The sequence below is a fragment of the Hakea prostrata genome, chromosome 8, assembly GCF_041222555.1.
Source record: "Hakea prostrata isolate BN-2017 chromosome 8, UWA_Hpros_2, whole genome shotgun sequence".
Taxonomy (NCBI): Eukaryota; Viridiplantae; Streptophyta; class Magnoliopsida; order Proteales; family Proteaceae; genus Hakea; species Hakea prostrata.
In genome coordinates, this window is record NC_142607.1 from 44,848,231 (window position 1) to 44,870,387 (window position 22,157).

Below are 22,157 nucleotides of genomic sequence, written 5' to 3' on the forward strand. Positions count from 1 at the left end.
TTGAAGCACGGTTCAAAAAAGACATCGATTGGTCAATGCCTTTTTACCCTCCTTAAATAATTTAATATTTTATATTCCTTTAATTTTTCTAACATTGCTGAGCTGCACTCAAGCAAAGACTAACACGGACAGCCTTTACTGGTACTTCGGGCAGCTTTATGGGAACTTCGGGCAACCGTAACGATAATATTTTGTTACCCCTCTTCGGAGTGGTGGGAGACTTTGTGGTCGCGTTTTTTATTATTTTCATTTAGAGGTTAAAGGTTTCAACATTACAATGGAAAGTTCTAAATTATAAATAAAATTAAAAAAAATGATAGAAATGGTACAGTAATTATTTTTAAAAATGAGGGGAAGAAAACATGAAAAATAAAAGAAAAAGAAAAAAATAGAAACACAAACACACACACTCTCTTCCCAAAATCCTTTTTCGCACCTCTTTTGCTCTGCCGCCATTGCTACGGCCTTCGCCTTCGAAATTTAGGGTTTCTAGGGTTTTCGGGAAGCATATCTAGATCTTCTCAAGGTTTTGAGGTTATCCCGAGCTGGATTTTTTTATTTTCCTACGTAGAATTTCGATGCGCCGCTGGTTTAGCGGCTTTGTTGATTAGGTTTCTGTGAGGGGACGAGTTTGGAGCTGGATCGTAGCAACTGTAGAACTGAAGGATTCTTATGTTGTGTTTATTTGATTTTTTTGATATTCAGTCATGGTCGGAGCGGTACGATTAGGGCAAGGTTGATTCTTTGTGGGATTTGAATGGCATTGGGAGATCTGATGGCGTCTCAACTATCACAATCTTCAATGACTATATCGAGTCACTTGGATGATTTCTCAAGCAGGGAAGATGCAGATTTTAGTGGCCATAGAAGGGACTCCGAGACGGCGAGTAGTAGTGGTGGCAATGGAGCGGGGACAACCACGACGAGCATGGCGTATTTGCCTCAAACTGTTGTGTTGTGTGATCTTCGGCATGAATCATTTGAAGCCTGTGTGCCGTCTGGTCCGTCGGAGAGTGGGCTTGTGTCCAAGTGGCGGCCTAAGGACCGGGTAAGCTCTGATACTGGTCTCTGGTTTTCGGGTCGTCCTGCTGTGTGATTCTCATTATTATTATTATTATCAAATTGGGTTGTCAGTTTGGTGTGCTTGAACTTTGTATGGCCATGATTTACATATTTCTCTGCTTTGTTATTTTGTTTGATTCATATATTCTGTCATTTAGAGTGAGCTCTCATTAGTATTGATGAGCCACTGATTATTTAGGTCAAGTGAAATGATCACAGCAGTCAGATATAGGAGGGCTGAACAAGATGATTGGTCAGAAGAGTTGGAGGCATGTTGTTGTTGTTCCGGTAAATGATACTGTAGTAGGCTTCTTATAAAACCGCCCATTGTGGTAACAACATGAACTATCTTTTTCTGGTTGTCAATCTGTGAATTGGAACTGATATACAAGTCTAACTCTTCCTTCCTAGAGATCTATTCTTCTATTGTGAAGACTTGGCGGACCTAAAATTTTCACTAGTCTCTCCATTGATATCTTATGCCAGGGAGACTGTCTGGTTGGTGGTCGTATAATACTACTTTCTTCAATGATACGAGATAGCTGACAATTTACTCTACACTTTGCACAGTTCTGTGTGTCTGAAATAATTCTATTATTGACATGGAACCTAGTGGGGTCAGGATCAATTCTTGTTATTGGCAGTGATGTCCTAAAATGTTTAAGATGGTTTTATTGAATCTTCTCACAGTTGAGCTTTTAAAGGGTTCCACCCCGTCTGTGTTGAACCTTGTATGATCATCCTTCTTCCATGTTGGAACCTTAACTTTCGGGTTCTGTAGCTGATATTTTCTCAAACTTGAACAGTACTTTGTCTTTGGATTGCTGTATTGATTCTGTTGTGTACAAGTATCTGTTGGGAGGGATATCCCATGTCTATGCTTTTGAGTGACGATCTTCTTCAAATTAGTGATAATTTCTGTGCCACTTCCTTGCACATATGCTTTTGCAAAGAGTTATTTACTGGTAACAACTTACGACTAGCTTTCATCCCCCACCCTCCCAAAAAGAGAAGAAGAAAGGAAAAAGGGAAAAGGCATTCGGATTTGAATATTCACTGATCAGAGTTTTAGATTTTGGTTTTGACTTGGCTTTTGACCCCATCAAAAGAGAACTTACCACTGAAGTAGGTAGCGAATTGGTGCAGACTGGCACTGAATTGGGATATTTCATCCACGGCAGAGCTAGGCTGGGCTGAGGCTGAGGCCTCAATCCTGTCCCGATGCCTGAAATTTTCAACCCTAACCTGTCTTCAGGGTTGAAAAATCCAGTGCAGACCCTCGTCGTGTGAGTTTGGGTCAAGTCAAACTCATGCCTTAGGATGGTATAGTCAACATTTTAGGGCTTTACTGTGTTCATCCGTAAAGGACAGTTCACCCACCATTGTGTAGTTAATAAACCCTTGCTGGTTTCTGTATGCTCCCAAATACCTGAGATGGTTCGTAGTCTCAGTATATTGTTGTCCAAATATATGTATCAGATTGGTCTCAGCCGTTACCAATATGATCTGGCCAAAACTGGCCCATACCAATCTGAATCTAGGAACCATGGGCGTCAAAGTCCAAAGTGTGTGTTGGCTTGGTGGTCATTATTCTGACGAATATACTATGGAGTGTTTATTTATTATTGGCTTTGGTAAAAATATACTTTTTTTAGTCATGAAACTCAAAAACAATAGTTAGAGAAACAGAAAAAAGGTAGTAGATAAAGTTGCTTGCCATTCCCTTATTATCCATCATGGTTTAAAACATATTTTAGGAGTGATTCAGTGAATTTGTTTCTGTTTTATTCTTGCATGGCACAAGTACAAACCAACTTAGGGGGTCGAGTAAATCTTTTCGAAATGGGAAGTAGTGATTGTAAAAAAAAATAAAAAAGCAAAAAAAACATGCTTATGTTGTAATTTCCATTTTTATTTGGCAGGCCTAAAAATAGGGAACTCATTTTTTTGTAATGTTGTTTAGTATGCTAGAATATACAATATATACCTTATATTAAGCATTTAAGCCACATCAAGTTATAGAGTATAATCATTAAGCCCATGGAGTCATAAAAAGTCAACATTAAGTCACATGAGGTCATCAAAAATCAATAATAAGTCAAATCAAAACCCAAGAAGAAAAAACACTGAACTAGAATATGGTAGAACTGCAGACGCAAGCTTTTGGAAGTTTAAAACGGTTAAAACATACATTTGGTTTATACTGTTCTTGGAATTGGTCATCTTCCTGGTATACAAAGTCTAACATCTTGTTTATACTGTTCTTAACAAAAATATAATCTTACGTTTTAGTAATTAGAACTGTTTTTGATCTAGAGAAATGTTTTTGTTCTCAGAGAAGTTTCACTGGTCAAGTATTTTTCTTCTGCATGAGATCTTTTTCTCTTTGCTACTAGGTAGAACACAAAACCAGCTTTCCAACAAGACTAGTATTGCTAAAATTTGCTTGAAGGACTTATGTCCTGGTCAAACATTATTGGAAAATTACACGTTAGACCCGTGAACTTAGGCTGGTTTAGGAGTCAGAGCAAGGTTTGGAAACTTCGTACACCAGTTTTATATCCAGTAATCCCCAAACTAACAGACTGTCACTCTGACAATGTTGTAGTGCTGATGTGGCATGTAAATTGGCTCAGAATGACCTTTATACCCTTGTCCTCCCCAAATCCAGTCTCTGTTCTCCCCTAATTTCCCCAACCTTCTCCCTCCTTGGCTGTGCACCTCTCTTCTCGTTTGGTAGCAAACTTCTCATTTCCCATCACTTGCTGAAACCCTTAGCCATTCTATCCTTGTAATTCTTGAGAACCACCCAGACCTCTGATTCAGGTGGTATTACCTTCTTTTTCTCCACCCACAGAACTTCATTCATTTTACACACGGTCCAGGGCTGGATGAACGATGGGTTGCATTTTTACTTTCTGCAACTTTCATCCTTACCCATCATTTCTTTCCTCCACAGCAATCTTGTGACCCTGATTCCAGCATTATTGCTCACACAGACCCACTCATGCCACAGATCTTCTCATTTCAAATTTCTTCTACCAATATAGAGATGGGTATAACCAAATCCTGAAAGAAAACAGAGACCAAGGCTGATACAGAAGAAGAAGAAGCGATTGAAGAAGAGAATAAAGAAGATGAAAATGTTGAAGAAAAAGGAGAATTGAAGTCGGCACCAAGGCAGAGGAATAGGAAAGGATAGTGGAATTGGAGAAGAATGTGTTCCTCTACTACTATCCTCCTAAATATAAAAGAAAATTAACTTCAACAGTGTGATTTTTGCTTGTGTTTCTCATAAATCATAAAATTTGCTGACTCACCCAATTTGATTATGTTTGGCACCTGCTATTTGAATGGACTCAACTCTTGTTATATTATATCCATCTCTTCTCTTCTGACATCTGAACCCTATTATTATTATTACCATTTAAACAAATAAACAACTGCCACTTTGGCTAGGTTAACCGAGTAGAATCGGAAACAAGTCTCATATCCATCTACAGAAGTAACATCTCAATCGGTTCTACAACTCTGCAACCAGTGATAACTCTTAATGCTTTAAGGTTTGCCTGGAAGTCAGAGACAACAGCAAACTAGATTGGCATGGGAGGTGCGGAGGTGCGCAATGGATTCAAAAGTAGACAATGAAATTGGAGCAGATCAGATTAAAACCATCGTATTGGAAATGGAAATGCATCTGAACTTACCTTTTTTGCTATGAAAACACTTTATATTGAGTAGTGGCCTGTTACTTTTGGACAGTACTAATTATAAAGGGATCTATAAGTTTGTTCCTCCAAACCTCATCCTTGTTCCTTCATTGGCTAAACTCTACTGGGTTTATTTTCAAAATCATGGTTTGAGAACTTAGCTTTGGAGGCCAACTGGTCATCCAACAAACTGAGTGGGTCAACATCTCGTTGAGTTGGTGCACTTGTTTTGAAATATAAAAACATAAAGTTGCTTTAGAATTCCGAGATATACCAAGAATCTTTCATGATCTCGTCGAGATGCCAAAATATTGCGAAAACCAAGGCATAAACTACATGGCATATTTTCTTGAAATCTCAGGAAAGAAGGTGTTTTTTTATTGGGGGAGGGGGGGGGGAAGAAAAGAAAAAGGAAAAAAGAGTTACTGGGATCTCAACAAGTTCTTGTACTATGGTCAAAATCATTCCATTTTAAAATGTGGCATAAAGGATGTGGGAAGTGTGGCTTTTTCATGTTGCGGACCAGAATATATCCCATCCCAAACTATGGGTGATGTGGGCTCATTGTTTGAATTTTGAAATCCAGCCCCTCTATTTAGTGTGGGATTTGTTTTGTCCTGTCAAAAATGTGACCTACTGCCTGATACCTTAAGATATTTCTTATATATCAAAATAAATTGTTATTTTTACTGCACTTTAGTTATCTAGCAATATTTTAACTGTTAAGATCAAAAGTTCAAGCAGCTGAGAATTTCTCCTGCAGCCGAAAAAAATCTAGTTTTTGTTTTTGAATGGGGTGTTTGATTTTAGCTATTTTTATTCAGATGGGTGGGGAGGGGGTGTGGGAGGGCATTAGCATATTATGTTTGATATTTTAAATTTTAAGTAAATAAAAATGACAAATATAAAACCATTTATTTTGTAATAATATCTTAACCAAATAAAATTCAAATGTAAACCATCTACTTTAATGATATTTGGTGAAGATTAGGGCAGGGCATTCAAAGCACTTAGTTGATAGTTGCCTTGGCCTCAAAAAGCTGTATGGAATCCTATACTGTGTGCTGGCAACTATGTTGCAAATGATGTATGCTCCAAGCACTGTTCAAGTTTTGATAGAAATGGATCAACCTTCAAGTGTTCTGCTCATCATTAACCCCTATTTGGGTAATTGTCCTGGTGTTCTCATATTGGTTTTATGTAGGTGGCTTGGTAATTTGCACTTTCTACTTAACTGCTGTTGCTTATTCTGGTCTTCTTATTTATTGCTTTTGATATTTATTTCTCACAGCCTGGTGATATTTCTCAGTTTAAATAATTTTGATGTCCATGTTAGTTTTTGTTGTTTATTTGCTTATGCAGATGAAGACTGGGTGTGTGGCGCTTGTTTTGTGTTTAAACATTAGTGTTGATCCACCAGATGTGATTAAAATCTCTCCATGTGCCAGAATGGAGTGCTGGATAGGTAAAGTTTCATTTGTCCAGTCTCTAGTAGTTTGTGCGAGGTGCTTTTCTATACCGAAAAGAGTTTACTTATGTTATGTGATTTGCTATGATGCTGTCCATATCTATTTTGTTTCCAAGAGTATACTGGAGCCGTCAAAGCTGCAAGTTGATTCAAAGCCATTTGGGCCTTCCAACATGAAGCATCGACTAGGCAATCGCTAGTTGATTATTCATCGCAATTGTGATAGTTCATAGAAAGACTACATATATGCAGTGAAGCATCTACCCTTTTATGCGCATTATTGTAGTTGATGTCTTAGCACAGTGAATGCCAAAATAACAATAATCAGTAGAATAAAATAATAATGAAGGTGATCTCTATCTGACAACCCCACTCCCACCCCCTGCCCTGAAAAGGAGGAATTTTTTTTCTCTAATATAAAAACAGAAGGAAGAAAACACTAGCAGTGTTATAAAAGACAGACTGAATGGAGTCAATACGTAGTTGATTGTAGCTGACTGAGTTGCTGATGCCAACTTACCAATGTTGGCCCGGGTTGTGAAATGACTAGTCCATGCTTTGGATGCAGCAGATGGTGTGTCTGTCCTTGTAATGTTCTAAAAATCTAGTCTTGGTGACTTAGGATGGTGTTGAATTCCATGTACTTTATACTGAAGAGGTGAGCAAGATAAATGCAGGCTCTTCTATAACCACTGGGAGATGAAGCATGCACTTTCTAGAATTAATCTGCTGAATGTACTATCATGTCATATATTGAAGGGTTTGTTATGTTGTCTTCTGTTCATGAAAAATATAAAAGCTTCAGTGCTTTATGCACTCAGAAATAGCCAAATAATAGGACTGAATGTCTTGATCCTCTTCTTTGGTGTCAAAGCTTCGTTTAGTTAAGTCACACTCGGTTCCCTCATTATCTTATCTCTCTGACAACCCGTAGACAACTAAGAGCATGGCTTTCTTTGAAATGTAACTGCAGCTTGACATAACAAAATGTGCAAATGCTATCAGTATCAGATCTTCTTCAGTGTAGAAGTCCACTATGTCTGTTGTAATGATGTACTATTTATTTTGTCAGCTGGCTATTTTCTTTTGGAGTTGATTACCATTTACCAGTAGCAGGTGGATTTTTCTGGTATAGTTAATACCTCACCTGAATTGAGGCTTATTTTTTGATCCATGGATGCCCATTAGCTTCATTGCCAGTGTTCTAAATGGGGTAATGCTTCTTAGGTTTTGTGCAGTGATGTAGCCGTCGATTGAGTGGTTCAACTAAGGAATAATGCCTCTAGGAGATTGAAATAAAACCAAGTCGATTGTTTTTTTTTTGGGGGAGGGGGAGGTTTGGAAGTAGGGTGACGTTAGGGCTTTCTGTTTTAGTGTTTTTTGAAGCGAGGATTAGGGTGAAATTAGGTTTCAGTAGTTAGGGTGATGGAAGGATGTAAGTGCAAATTAGGGTTGAAACTGATAGCTGGAAGTGGGTATTTTGAAAATAGGTTTTTAGGAACCTTAGGCTTGGTCTGAAACTCAGATCGAGTGGTAGGGCTAGTGTGTTGATGGTTCCATCCAAAAACCATCAGAATCTAATGGTGGAAAGGGTTGATCTGAATCTATGGCTGAGGGATTCTAGGGTTTTATTTATTTATTTTTATAATTTTGTTGGAATCGTAGATATGGACTTTGGATCAGATGCGTGGATCCTTAGGAAGAGAGAGGTTCCAAAGAAGGAGCTTTCCAGGTGGTGGTATGTGCTGGAGCCAAAGATGTACAGGTTAGGTTTAAGGTTTGATTCGAGTGGTTTAATGGAGAGATCAAAATATAAATAAGAGGGGAAAGAGAAGGGATGTGGGTGTTAATATCCTCATCTAGGCAGTAGCCTGTAATGGCAGATCAAGGATGTAGATTGATTCTACAGTCAGCTCTATAAACTAGAGTTTGAGCCTCGTAGCACCCAAGGAGATCCGTCCTGGATTTGAACCACCATGGAATTTTTTAACTTCTGACACTCACAGATCTCCACTTAATAATAGCCTCACAAACAATTTGCTCATAGAAAATAACATCAAACGGAATTAATGTATTCATCCATCAAGTGGTGTGTAAATAGATGGCCTGGCAGCCTTACAATAGGAGTCCTTCCACTAGTAGGTTGAGACTTTATCTTGGGCAGAAGTAGAAATCTAGTTAACTAGTTGAACAGCACAGAACCTCCTATGTGTGGATATGTTCGCGCTTAGACTAATAGCCTAGTCCTGGAACATGTTTATGAGTCACATGATCACTTAAATTGATCCACTATGTAGCCCAGATGAGCCAACAAACCTGGTCCTGCCAGAATAAACAGAACAGAACAGCAGGGGGAGGGGGGGGGGGAAGTATAGGCACTACTGCAACTATAGTACTACTTAGGCAGCCTCTGCTTTACTTGTGGATGTAGATCTGTGGATCTGTATCATGAATATTGCATTAAATTGCTTAAATTCTGGATAAAGTCTTATGTTGGATGGATAGGGGTGGGGATGGATGTGCTAAAAGACTTTTCTTTATTTTCATTTGCTCAAGTATATGGATTTTTATATTATTTTTTTCTTTATGGTAGCTGTTGTATATTTCTTTACTCGTTTCTTCCTTGGCTGGTAGATCCTTTTTCTATGGCAGCTCCAAAGGCACTTGAAACAATTGGTAAAACATTGCACAGTCAGTATGAGAGATGGCAACCCAGGGTAAGAACATTGTCCTTCGTATAATGTGAGGTTTTAATGGTTCAATGCACTATATAAAGTTACAATCTGCAAAACTCTGGGATTGGAACAGGCCCGCTATAAGCTTCAGCTTGATCCTACTGTGGAGGAAGTAAAGAAGCTCTGCCATGCCTGTCGCAAATATGCCAAGTCTGAGAGAGTACTCTTTCATTATAATGGCCATGGCGTCCCAAAACCAACAGCAAATGGTGAAATTTGGGTATTCAATAAGGTTGGTAGCAAACATTTTCTGTGTGTTTTGTCCTTCTAATCAATTTACAAGGTGTGGTTCTCGGGTTTTAACATGTAAGTTGGATCAGAGTTATACGCAGTACATTCCTCTGCCTGTCAGTGACTTGGATTCCTGGCTGGAGACACCATCAATATATGTTTTTGACTGCTCTGCTGCAGGAAATATTGTCAATGCCTTTATAGAGGTTAGCAACATTATATCTCATCCAGTTGCCAAAGAAGCCTTTATCGGCATTGGTATGATCTAACTTCTGATATTTATTTGTTCTCTTTGATTAGCGCCTAGATTGGAATTCTTCTACCTCTTCTGGATCTTCCTTGAAGGATTGCATTCTTCTTGCGGCTTGTGAAGCACACGAGACACTTCCTCAGAGTGATGAATTTCCTGCTGATGTGTTCACATCATGCTTGACAACTCCAATCAAGATGGCACTGAGATGGTAACTTCTTTTCCATCTGTATTGTTCTTATTCCGACTATTTCTAGTTGTTTTCCTCCTCTCTCCTTTTGAGCTTGTTCATTCACACACATGCACAGATAGTTGTTGATTATTGATAATGATTTATAATAAAAATTTGTGCATACAATGTTTGTTGTTGTTTTAAATCATAAAGTTGTGCTGTAGAATGACAATTTTATTATGAAACTATCAAATTATTTTTGAAACTTCTATATACCAACTCAAACAACTTTTGGGAACTAGTCTAGTGGAAGTTTAAGTGAAGATGTTGTGCTCTAAATACACCTGGAGATTCAAGAGAATTAGGATAGGAGAGGGTAAGGGTTGACATTTGACTATCCCCTTATTGCCTTGGGCTATCTCTTCCCACCATGCATTGTTCGAGAACTCGTGAGATCTTGCAAGATATCTCTGATTTATTGCTGTGCCACAGTCCTTAATTTATTGGTTTGCCACAGTACGGCTAGAGCTGCATTACCAGTTCAAGGAACACCATAATCACTCAGTCACTGACCAAAGAGATGCAGAAGCTGAGTTCCCCAGTCAAAATTATGGGAAGCATGCCTGTTTGTCTATGATAATCAACCATGAACCAACAATTATAGGAATACTTACTCTTGGTTACTAAGTGGCTTAAAAATAGCTAGTCTGGAAGGAGGGAGAAGGGGGGGACCTTTCTTGAAGTTTTGGTTGCTGAAACATGGGAAGAAAGACTAGAACATAGTGACTATTACATAGAAATCAGTTAGCAAGTAGCAACTACACCCATTACAGAGGAGAGGTGAGGGAGATTGACCCAAGTGTTGTAGTCTGTTGTTACCCAGAAAAGAATTGTGTAGGACACTGAAAAACAAAAAGAGGGGAAGGGGGAGTCTGGATTGGAATATGAGTGACATGACTACATTAGAAAGAAGTTATCAGTAGCAGGGAGCAAAAGAAATTCCGTAGGCCTGAATTGCAACCACACCAGTACGGTTTCTTTTAATAAATTACTGATCTCCATTACTGGGTAGTTTACATATAAATGAAAAGAAAAGTAAGACCCATATTCAAACCCCATAGCCAGACAAGGAAACTAACAACCTCCTTCTACTCATCCCCACAAAAAAAGAAAAATTATTCCCTTTCTATGTATTTAACCCTATGCAAATTAGAATAAGTAGATAAACAGGTAAATTGAGTCCCATTTGGACCAAAATCCTGGTGCAGTCTGGTCAGATATGGTTTGGGTTGCCAAATCCAGTAGTGGTGGTCAAGCCACAACAGCGAAATACTGCATTATAGCTGCTAGAGTTCTGGGTATTGCTGAAGTAGGGAAATTTAGTTTTTGTGCTGTCCTGTATTTAATATTTACTGCTATCCTGCTCCAGTCTGATGTTATTCTATGTATCCCTCAGGTTTTGCTCACGTTCATTACTCCGTGATACTCTTGATCATTCTCTCATAGACAGAATCCCTGGCCGCCAAACTGACCGGAAAACTCTTCTTGGGGAATTGAACTGGATTTTTACGGCTGTGACTGACACAATTGCTTGGAATGTCCTCCCACATGGTAATCTACTACTATTAATTCAATGGGCCTGTGCAATCATCTACTTAAAACTGTGGAATTTGACCTTTCATCTTCTACTTTGGAGAGACCATGTTCTACACTGACCCTTGCCTTTCTGCAGATCTTTTTCAAAGGTTGTTCAGGCAAGATCTTCTAGTTGCTAGTCTGTTCCGGAACTTTTTACTTGCGGAGCGGATTATGCGATCTGCAAACTGTTCTCCAATTTCATATCCAATGCTACCTCCAACTCATCAGCATCATATGTGGTACATATCTGATGATGCTTTCTTAAGCTTTAATCCCTGTTATTTTCTCTGTTATGTTACAACTTTTGTTATTATTTCTTTCAAGGTGGGTAATTTTTTCAAATGTTCCCTACAGGGATGCTTGGGACATGGCTGCCGAAATTTGCCTTTCTCAGCTTCAGTCATTGGTTGAGGAACCTAATGCAGAATTTCAGGTAACCATTTGTGAGAGAGCTGAAGTTAAAGAAACGACAGCATTCTTTTCTTTCTTGTTAGTTGTTCCAAAGCCACTTGAAAATGCTCTGTACTTACCTGTTACTGGTTGATGATGTTCAGCCAAGTCCTTTTTTCACAGAGCAGCTGACAGCTTTTGAGGTGTGGCTTGACCATGGGTCTGAGCAGAAAAAACCACCAGAGCAGTTGCCAATTGTTCTTCAGGTGAGGTGCTGGTCAATTTAACAGGTGCTCTTAAAGGTCTGCTACCAAAGACACTACCCTGCAGTTATTTTCTCAGTCGTGGTAATCTACCAATTCATGGTTGATTCCATGAAACCTTAGCAGAAATTTTCAGTTTGATACCCATGGGAATTACTGGTTGATTGTTCATCTTTTATGAGCTATGGCCTATAATATGATCTTGATTGATTCCTTTTGAATGAGTTAATTCTTCTGGTTCTTCACTTGTTTTCCTCACTTTTTCTAGATGAAAATATTTTTCTGCCTAAGTTGTTCGTGGTTTTCATTTAGGTTTTGCTTAGTCAATGCCACCGATTTCGCGCACTTGTACTTCTTGGAAGATTCCTTGACATGGGACCTTGGGCTGTAGACCTGGTACTTTGTAATTCCTTATTGTTAGTGGAAACTTTCCATCTAATATGTGATTTGTTTTATAAAAGCATAGCTTAATGATCTGGCATATCTCTCCTGGTTCATCTTGCAGGCCCTTTCAGTTGGAATATTCCCGTATGTGCTCAAGCTACTGCAAACAACAGCAATTGAATTGAGGCAGATTCTTGTTTTCATATGGACAAAGATCCTTGCTCTTGATAAGGTATCTCCTTATATTTATGTTACCCTTGCATCTTTCATCTGGCACTCAACTTGAAGAGGTTGGGGGTTGGGTAACTAGTTGCTAAAGCCTTGTGGCTCCAATTCTTTTGATTAACATTGCATGTGGTTGTATTCGTTTTGTCTTTAGGGGCATACAATTTGTAGTGTAGTAGCATGTGAAATATTTCAACATGTGTATGACTAACTTTTTTCTCTTTTATTTTTTTGGTTGCAAAACCATAAACTCATAGAAATTAAGAAAAAAGTTAACCTTTCTAGATGGTATGAAGATCAATTCCAAAACCTCTCTCCTTTTTCTTCTAGGTCTTCAAGCCTGCTCTTGTGCACACACTCAACAGTTTTATGTGCAGCCTTTCCCCCCTTTATAGTGGTAACTTGCTCATGCAACACTAACATTCCACGTTTTCTGCTCTGTTTTGTAGTCATGTCAGGTTGATTTAGTAAAAGATGGCGGTCATGTATACTTCATAAGGTTTCTTGATAGCCTGGATGCATATCCAGAACAACGTGCAATGGCTGCATTTGTTTTAGCTGTCATTGTTGATAGCCATAGACGTGGACAGGAAGCCTGTATAAAGGACGATTTGACTATTGTATGCTTGAAACATCTTCAGCTTGCTACTCCTCATGAAGCACAAACTGAGCCACTTCTTCTTCAGTGGCTTTGTCTCTGTCTAGGGAAGCTGTGGGAGGATTTCTTGGAGGCACAGATAATAGGTTTGCAGGCAGATGCACCTATAATATGTATACCATTACTCTCAGAGCCCCAACCTGAGGTTTTCTTTCTTCCTTACTTTCTACTACTTCAATCTGTTCTTCCCCCTGGTAGTTCATTTCTCTTTACCTTTTTCTATTGGATGATGATCAATTATACGATAACATGTTTCAGGTTCGAGCTTCTGCTGTTTTTGCATTGGGTACCCTTCTTGATGTTGGATCTGATTCAACCAGGGATGGGGTTGGAGGTGAAGAAGAATGTGATGATGATGAAAAGATAAAAGCTGAGATAAATATTATTAGAAGTCTTCTAAATGTAGTTTCAGATGGAAGCCCACTTGTCCGGGCAGAGGTTGCCGTAGGTATGTGATCAAGACTCCAGAGTCAAACTTACTCGTTTACCTTGTACCTGTGTCAAGAAGGTTGTTATTCTGGTAGAGCTTTGGTGTATAATATTTTCAAGAACATTAGAAAGATGATGATCCTAGAACATCCTAGAACCAGTCTCAGTTGTTCAAATGCTGGCAGCTACATGAAGAAGCTTCTTAGGATATTTATTTAAAAAAAAAAAAAAGCAAAAACACTGTATGACTTTGTATTTTGAAGAATATTGGTAGCTTTTCTTAAATACTGAGGGTAGAAGATGCTTTTATGATAGAGCTTGGTATCTATATGACTTTTAAATGAGTGCAGTTTTTTGGGGTCTGTAATGTTGGACTGGTATATCTCTGTTCAAAAGCATATTTACACTAATAATCATAACTGTAGACTGTTGTAACTTCAACATAGTTATTATGATTTATTAAGAACGTTTATGCTTTCTTCTTAAATCACTGTAGTGGAGGGCCTCTCCTTGAATATGTACAATGTGTTCCTGTCCCCTTTGTCTTGCTGATAAACATGTGTACAAGTTCCCTGGGTGCTCCAATGTTTGATTTTATACTGTTCGCTGGAAATATCATGAAACTCTGTAATTTATTTGCCCTGTGTGCGGACATATTCCGTTTTATCAATTGGGGGGGGGGGAAGTGGTTGAGGTTGTTTGCAAAGTTTAAAGTATCCGACAATACAGTATGATACTAGCCGTTACGTCTCCATATCGACACAACCAATACGATACATATCAATATGTCTCTCTATCTGTTTGCACTAAAATAGATTTAATCAACAGTACAATACAATACTCGATGCAGTACTCGATACCGATACTTTAAACCTTGGGTGTTTGGTTATGTTGGTTTGGAATGTATATTTTGCTTCCTGCAGCTAATAGTAATTGTGAACTGGCAATGAATTTGTCTTGTTTTTTGACAGCTCTTGCTCGCTTTGCCTTTGGCCACAATAAGCACCTGAAATCTATTGCTGCTGCACACTGGAAGCCACAGTCCAACTCACTGCTGAATTCCTTACCATCCTTGGGTTCTATTAGAACTCCCAGTGGTGGGTATGCAAACTCAAGCCAATATATGCAGCATGGAAGTTCTATTCCTACCCATATTGGTCCTGTAATGAGAGTGGGCAGTGACAGCATATCTGGTGGTCGCGATGGAAGGGTTTCTACGAGTAGTCCTCTTTCCACTTCTGGGATTATGCATGGATCTCCATTGTCTGATGATTCTTCTCAACTCTCTGATTCTGGAATATTAGTAAATGATAGCTCTGGTAATGGCACTATTAACCATTCACGACCTAGACCCCTTGATGGTGGAATTTATTCTCAATGTGTGTTGGCAATGTATACGCTGGCCAAAGATCCGTCTCCTCGAGTTGCAAGCCTTGGTCGGCAATTACTTGCCATTATTGGTATTGAACAAGTTGTTACTAGGTCATTGCGGTTTGGTGGTGGCAGCTTTCGTCAGAGTGATGTAACTTCAACTCCAGCGCCTAACCTTGCTGGATTGGCACGGTCATCATCGTGGTTTGATATGAATGGAGGTAACTTATGAATGGTACACCATTTTAGTTGTTTTTTCAATTAGTTCTGATAATCTTTGGAAGTGGCCGTGTCACCCATTTACTTTGTCACCTAATAATGGTTTCCAGATTGGTGTTAATCAAGTTTTAACTTTGCCTGGTATGTTTTGCATTTGCCTATGAGTCCTGAATCTTTTCTGTTAATACTTTTGACAGGTCATTTACCTCTGACATTTAGAACTCCTCCTGTTAGTCCCCCTCGACAAAATTATTTGCCAGGAATGAGGAGAGTTTGTTCACTAGAGTTCAGGCCACACCTGCTGAACTCCCCAGACTCAGGATTAGCTGATCCACTTTTAGGTTCTGGTGGTGCGTCTGGGACTTCAGAGCGCAGTTTGCTTCCTCAATCAACAATCTACAATTGGAGTTGTGGTCATTTTTCAAGGCCACTTCTTACAGCAGCAGATGATAATGAGGAAATACTGTCTAGAAGAGAGGAAAGGGAAAAAATTGCACTGGATCGCATAACGAAATGCCAGCATTCTTGTAATAAATTCTTTACACGCATTTTCTCTCCCCTTTGTAGTTATTCTCTGCTTTTGGAGATATACTTATGTGGTTCTTTTGCTTTGTTACAGCTGTGAGCAAGCTGAGCAATCAAATTGCTTCTTGGGATACCAAGTTTGAGACAGGTACAAGAACAGCTTTGCTGCTGCCTTTTTCTCCTGTTGTAGTTGCTGCTGATGAAAATGAGAGGATCAGGTATGTAATCCTATTTTACTGACGTATAAGTGTTTTATGTGCAAAAAGTATTTCAGTTTCGTTAATTAAGTTTTAATTACATTAATTAGAAGTCAAAACTTTAATTAGATAAGCATATTTAATTTTATAGGGAGTTTGGTTCCAACTGTGCAGGTGAGGGCATTTTCTCTTTGAATTCTTTTTAACACCTGGCAGTGTTTCGTGGGATTGGTTAACCCTGGACATGGTTGATGAGGCCAACCATGAGAAAACCAACGGCCAAAAGAAGAAGACTTAGGGTTGCTGCCCATCACCCTAGAGACTAGTTCAGCAGCGTAGAGTATTTTCATCAACAAGGGCATTTTGGTCATTTTGGACAGCCCTAGTCCAGTCCAAGTTGGTCTTGTTAGATGCAAAATTTTATTAGGATTCTTGTTTTATTTTATTTTGCTATTTAAATTAGTGTTTCTTAAGTTTTGAAAGAGTCGTATTCTATTTAGGAGTCTTATTTAGAGACGGAATCCTTTAGTTGTCCAACTTTTACTAGAAGACTAGTCCTACTCTTGTTGTGTAATTTGAATCATCCCAGGATGAGATAAGTGAGACTCTTTAGTGGAGCAGGAGTCCTAAGTAAGGTAGTTCTTCTTTTTTTTGGTTTCAAAGTTGGAGTCCTATCTTAAAAGGGATACTTCTTAGGTTAGAAGTCCCTATATGTTTGCACTTTTGTTTAGTTAAGAGTCCATGTTTCTTTTGCTTTCCAGTGGGAGTCCAAGTAGGGGTCCTTCAATGCAGTCTACAAATGTAGCCCCATGCTTGTAAAAAACATAGTTTTGATGATTAATAAAATTTGATTGAAGGAGATACCGAGTGCAGTCATGGGTTTCCAAGGGAGGAAACCTGCGGCAGCTTTGAGCTTTCCATTTTTCTGCGGTTCTTCAACCTTCCCTCATCTTCAACAATTAATGTCCCCTGCCCCTGCCGTTCCCCTTCTCTCTTTCCCCGTCGCAACCCTTACCCTCTCTTTCTTGCTTGCGGCATTTTCTGCTTTCCCCAAATCCTTAACTCTAGATCTCCCCATTCTCTCACCCAAATCCCAACCCCTTTTGGTATAATCACCACCACCCCTTCCCTAACATTTGATGCCCATCCCCAACCCTTAACTTGTTCTCAAACCCTAAATTCTGAAATTTCCCCTTCCTTGAAACCCTAGTTTCTAGATTTCTCCCCTCTTTGCCTCCCCATCCCTGCTGCGCTTTATCCTTTTCTCAAAACCCTAAAAACCATTACTCCAATTCCTGCACCACCACATTTTTTTAATTTTTCTGGAATTTTTGGATTTTTCCAGACACCCAAAATTCAAGGTCAGATCTAAACCAATCTAACTGATAGATCTGTCCTGAACTTTAGGAATCTGATCCCTCAACAACTAAAGCCTACTCTAAACCCTAATTCCTGAGCTGCCGTAAATTCACAAAAACCTAACCCTAGGACTTCTGGGATTCAAGCTTGAAACCCAAACTCTAAACCCCAGCCAAATGTATTTCCCCTTGCTTAAGAGCCCTAACAACCATAATCAGCCTCTACACCATAACCACAGGGTTCAAGGAACCCTAATTTACTGCTGAATTCAATTTAATTGATCCTGAAGACTGGCCCTCAATTTGGGGGTCGCATCACATGTAGTGCACCTCATCATTATGCATGAGTAAATTTTAATCTATTCTCTTGATTCATTTGGTGAAACCCTCAAGATAGGCTGCTAGAACTTGAATGCAGTTTATTTAGGGGATTGCCCGCTTTGGAATAACAGTAATCACCAAAGGACCTATTCATGAAACAGAAAGTGGGCCGTGCAGCAGGAGCCATTAGGTGCTACCGTTTCCAGTCTAATGTGTTCAAAAACTTAAAAAACTTAGATGTGCTAAATGTGAAGATATTATACTAAATATTGAGAAATGATGAAAGTCCTTGAAATAAAGTTTACATAAGTTTTTGGTTATTGAAGGATGGAAATGAATTAGTCCGTTTGGTGGATTTTTTGTGTTGAATCCAAACAATAAATCTGCAGTCCCCATAATTGGATATGAGCCATTCTCTAAATCTGGATAATGAGGTTATCTGTATCTCTGCGTGACATTAATCTGAATGTAGCCTGTTTTCTGGTGTATGGTTCTTAATATACTCACATATAGCCTTGTTAGCAGCTTTTTAAATATTGTTTTTTTCTTCTTCAGGGTATGGAACTACGAGGAAACTATTCTTCTCAACAGTTTCGATAACCATGATTTCCCTGACAAAGGAATTTCTAAACTTTGCCTTGTGAATGAGCTAGATGATACCTTGCTTCTTGTTGCTTCAAGTAAGATTCATTACTGGTATGTTTGATAAGGAAAACAGTGGTTATAGTTAGCCACTACTGGAGGATAGCGTATTGCATATTAAAATGGTGTTTTTATTATAGGTGATGGAAATATTCGTATTTGGAAAGATTATTCTTTGAAGGGTAAACAAAAGCTTGTGACTGCATTCTCCTCGATTCAAGGTCATAGACCTGGTGTAAGGAGTGTGAATGCTGTTGTGGATTGGCAGCAACAGTCTGGATATCTGGTACATACTCAGTTCAAGATTTTTGCCTAGTTCTATCTTAGTATTTCTTGTTGATTTTTCTTCAAAATACACTGCTGTTGCAACCAGTATGCTTCTGGAGAGCTATCATCAATCATGCTATGGGATTTGGATAAAGAACAGCTTGTTAATTCTATTCCAGCATCATCAGAAAGCAGTGTCTCAGCATTGGTGAGCTTTGTTTCTTTGTTTGCTCTTCTTTCTTTTGGTCATCTTTTGTCTCTTTGAAGAGTTACAGTTCTATCTGCACTCACTTTCTTCAATCTTTTCCTGTGTTGACCCATATGTTAAGAAGTTTAAGCTTCATGGAGCACGTGGGTAAGACTCTAGATTTTGTTTTAGGCAATTATTGATGGTTCATCATATAAACGTAGGAAAGACATTGTGGGATGGGGTTGTGGAGGGAGTCTAGGGGATACATCTTGGTTCTATAGTAATATAGCCCTGGTAGAGAGTGCAATTTTTATGGCCTAAGATCCTATCACTTTATTGGTTTGATCATGTAGTAACACTTTGACTGGTTGGACTAGCATGACCAATTTGGAAACCTAAAAGGAAACTTATTCTTTTAACATGCCCCTTCCAAAATAGAAACGAAATGAAAAGAAAAAAGAATTGACTTATATATTTGCAAATAGACTATTATAAATTTGTACTCACCCTGGACCTATATGGCTCGTCTTGTGAAATTTATGCCACTGTCCTGGCTTATCTTGGGGCTTATATTAAGAATGCTTATCTTGAGCTCAGTCGCAAGAGGGAGGAAAAGCAGCGATCAGAGAACGCTATTGAGAGGAACCCTGCAACTTCCGGCAATGCCTTTTTAAGAACCTTGCAACTTCCTGCAATGTGTTAAGCCTATCTCTGGTTTCCTTTGGCAATAAACCAATTTCTCAATTCCAAATGAAACAATTAACAATGAAAGGCAGAGATAACAGCACTAAATGGAAATGGATTCTTTTTATTGAATTAATGGAAATTAACACGGATTAAACTGGACACAAGTGGCAGGATGCGCCCTACGGAAACCTGAATCAACTCTACCCTAACACCCACCGAGGGTCTTCCCCTCACCTACGAGCACAGCTCGTCCCTTCCGTTTACAAATTTCATCCCCATTTTCTCTTCCCTCCCTCCCTAATATAGCCCAATACAAATCCTAACTAGCCCCCCTTTGCACGTATGACAGTGCGGGAGTGGCTACTCTTTAAGTAGGATTTTGCTGCCTGTCCCGTGGCTGATCCTGTCCCCCTATGCTTGGGTGGGTCTGATCCCCAACAACTCTTTTACACCTACAGTGCCACACCCCTATAGACTAGTGTCCTAACAACTATCAATTAGCTTTTTGCGTGTTCTGAATTCTAAATGGATTTAAAATGGCAGACATTTGCTGTTTTGCTGTCAGTGGGGTGGATATTATGCTACCTAGGTTATTACGGGACCCCCACTCTTTGATTCTAAAGAAGTATATTATTTATTTCCTTAATAAGTCGAGTTCACCGCTTCTCATCTTTTCTGCCTCCATTTTGTTTTTGTTGTATGAGGATTATTTTATTATGTGGTGCAATTTCTTCCTTCTTAGAGCCATATTTCCACCCTATGACAAGCTCTTGTATATGTGCCATTTTGTAGTCTGCTTCTCAAGTTCATGGCGGTCAGCTGGTGGCTGGTTTTGCAGATGGTTCTGTCAGGCTATATGATGTCCGTACGCCAGAAATGTAAGTTTTCCACAAAGGATTCATGTTTGTTGTAGGACTTCAGTTTTGAAAAATTCCAACTATTTACCCCTCTGTATTTATTGTGCATACTGGATGCCTGCTTTAGTTGCTTCCTTTTCTCTTCTCTCAATTGCATTTTCATGAGCTCAGTCTATTTAATGTTACTCATAATTGTCTCCCTTTTTATTGAAGGCTTGTCTGCACCACCCAGCCACACACACAGAGAGTAGAGAAGGTTGTGGGGATTGGGTTTCAACCTGGATTTCATCCAGCAAAGGTACATTAATGATTGGAGTATTATGTTAGAGTGCGCTGTTTTGCAAGCTGAAATGCTGGTTGACATGCTTGTTTTACTTAAATTCTCTTCAAGATCTCCTTGTGGTTAGGTTAAAGAACAGCAAGCACTGTGGTATGATGTTTTCATGCACTGTTTATATGATTACCATGCAGATTGTCAGTGCATCCCAAGCCGGTGATATTCAGTTTTTAGATCTCAGAAATCACACTGATACTTACCTCACAATTGATGCTCATCGGGGATCACTTACAGCCTTGGCCATTCATCGCCATGCGCCCATTATTGCCAGTGGCTCTGCGAAGCAGCTTATCAAAATTTTTAGCCTTGGAGGAGACCAACTTGGCACCATCCGATACTACCCCACCTTCATGGCCCAGAAGATTGGGTCTGTAAGCTGTCTCACTTTCCATCCTTACAAGGTTCTACTTGCTGCTGGTGCCGCTGATCCTCTTGTCTCCATTTATGCGGATGAGAATTCTCAAAATAGATGAGCATGCACCCTACTCACCACTACAAATTTCTTACCTGGGACGACACAGCCACTCGTACATACATTATTTGGTTGGATTTGGCTTAATTGGAGCATTTGCACTGCGTGGGCTGCCATTCATTCTCTCCGGCTCCTCTCTTCCCCCCAGCGATCATATATACTGGTCGGCCCCGTCTTTGAAAATTGTATGTTATATATTCATTAGCCTCCATGGCAGAGGATCGTGCATATTGGGCAGGAAGGCTGCGTGCTCTGGGAGGCTTCTGCAAATAATCCCACATATAGGTAAAAGTTGTAAATATTTGCTTCTCTTCTTTGGCATATTTTTATTTTTCTTATTGGTGCTTTCTCCTTGTCCCATCTCTTTGTTCAATTTGTACAATTGGCATACGTTGGTTTAATTATAAATGGAAGTGTTACAGACCTGAAGTCGATTTGTACTGGATTTCTTGACTTCTTGAATGCGCAAGGAAAGAATTTCACTGATATTTGTAGAGTTCAAGAAAAGGCCACAAACTTGTATACTTCATTATATCAAACCAAAAGAAATTCATTCATCTGTTTGATGGAAAAAAAAGCAGGCCAAGCAGAATTTCGCATGGGAAAGTTTCTACCGACTAATGTAAACTTGAAATTGAGCTGCAATGTGAGTTTATCCTTTTTTTTTTCTTGGGTTAGAAACTTCATTCAAAGAACAGGCAGAGCCGAGGTTACATCTCACAAGTTTTGCAACTAGGGAGTTGAAATATACGACAGTCTCCCCTGTCAAGGACTGCTTTACTGGTGCCGCTGATGCTCTTGTTACAATTCCTAGAAATTTGACCGGAGCAAGAAATGAACTAGTCTTTCAAACGATTAAGATGCTCCATAAAGCTAAAGCTATAGAGCATATGATTTTATCCTGGAGTTAATTAATTATAATCCTTAAATAGAGTTTCTCAATATTATGAACACAGTGGTGTAAAAGAATGCTGATTGATTTACTTTTTGACTATTCAACCTCCAACCGGGATGAACTAAAAAACAAGGTTTAAAGTATACCGTGATACCATACGATACTAGTTGATATGTATCATATACATTTCGATATGTCTCTCCA

At 39.1% G+C, this 22,157-nt stretch overlaps 1 protein-coding gene across 1 annotated transcript; it reads left to right on the top strand.

Moving 5' to 3' along the window:
• The first annotated feature begins 378 nt into the window (after positions 1-378).
• RAPTOR1 (Regulatory-associated protein of TOR 1) lies at positions 379-22,121 on the top strand. Its single transcript, XM_089165552.1, has 23 exons — positions 379-1,048; positions 6,135-6,237; positions 8,875-8,957; positions 9,049-9,207; positions 9,296-9,412; positions 9,507-9,667; positions 11,085-11,239; positions 11,361-11,505; positions 11,621-11,699; positions 11,821-11,922; positions 12,232-12,315; positions 12,425-12,535; positions 12,978-13,331; positions 13,445-13,634; positions 14,587-15,207; positions 15,403-15,732; positions 15,825-15,948; positions 18,162-18,286; positions 18,389-18,534; positions 18,622-18,723; positions 20,185-20,270; positions 20,463-20,547; positions 20,721-22,121. The coding sequence occupies exons 1-23, from the start codon at positions 758-760 to the stop codon at positions 21,057-21,059; spliced, it is 4,092 nt and encodes a 1,363-aa protein (XP_089021678.1). The 5' UTR covers positions 379-757; the 3' UTR covers positions 21,060-22,121.
• Positions 22,122-22,157: the final 36 nt, after the last annotated feature.

Coding starts and splice junctions, on each gene's coding strand:
- RAPTOR1 (XM_089165552.1), top strand. CDS start 758: ATGGCATTGGGAGATCTGATGGCGTCTCAACTATCACAATCTTCAATG. Junction 9,208..9,295: donor AAATTTGGGTATTCAATAAG/GTTGGTAGCAAA, acceptor AAGTTGGATCAG/AGTTATACGCAGTACATTCC. Junction 18,724..20,184: donor AAAGCAGTGTCTCAGCATTG/GTGAGCTTTGTT, acceptor GCCATTTTGTAG/TCTGCTTCTCAAGTTCATGG.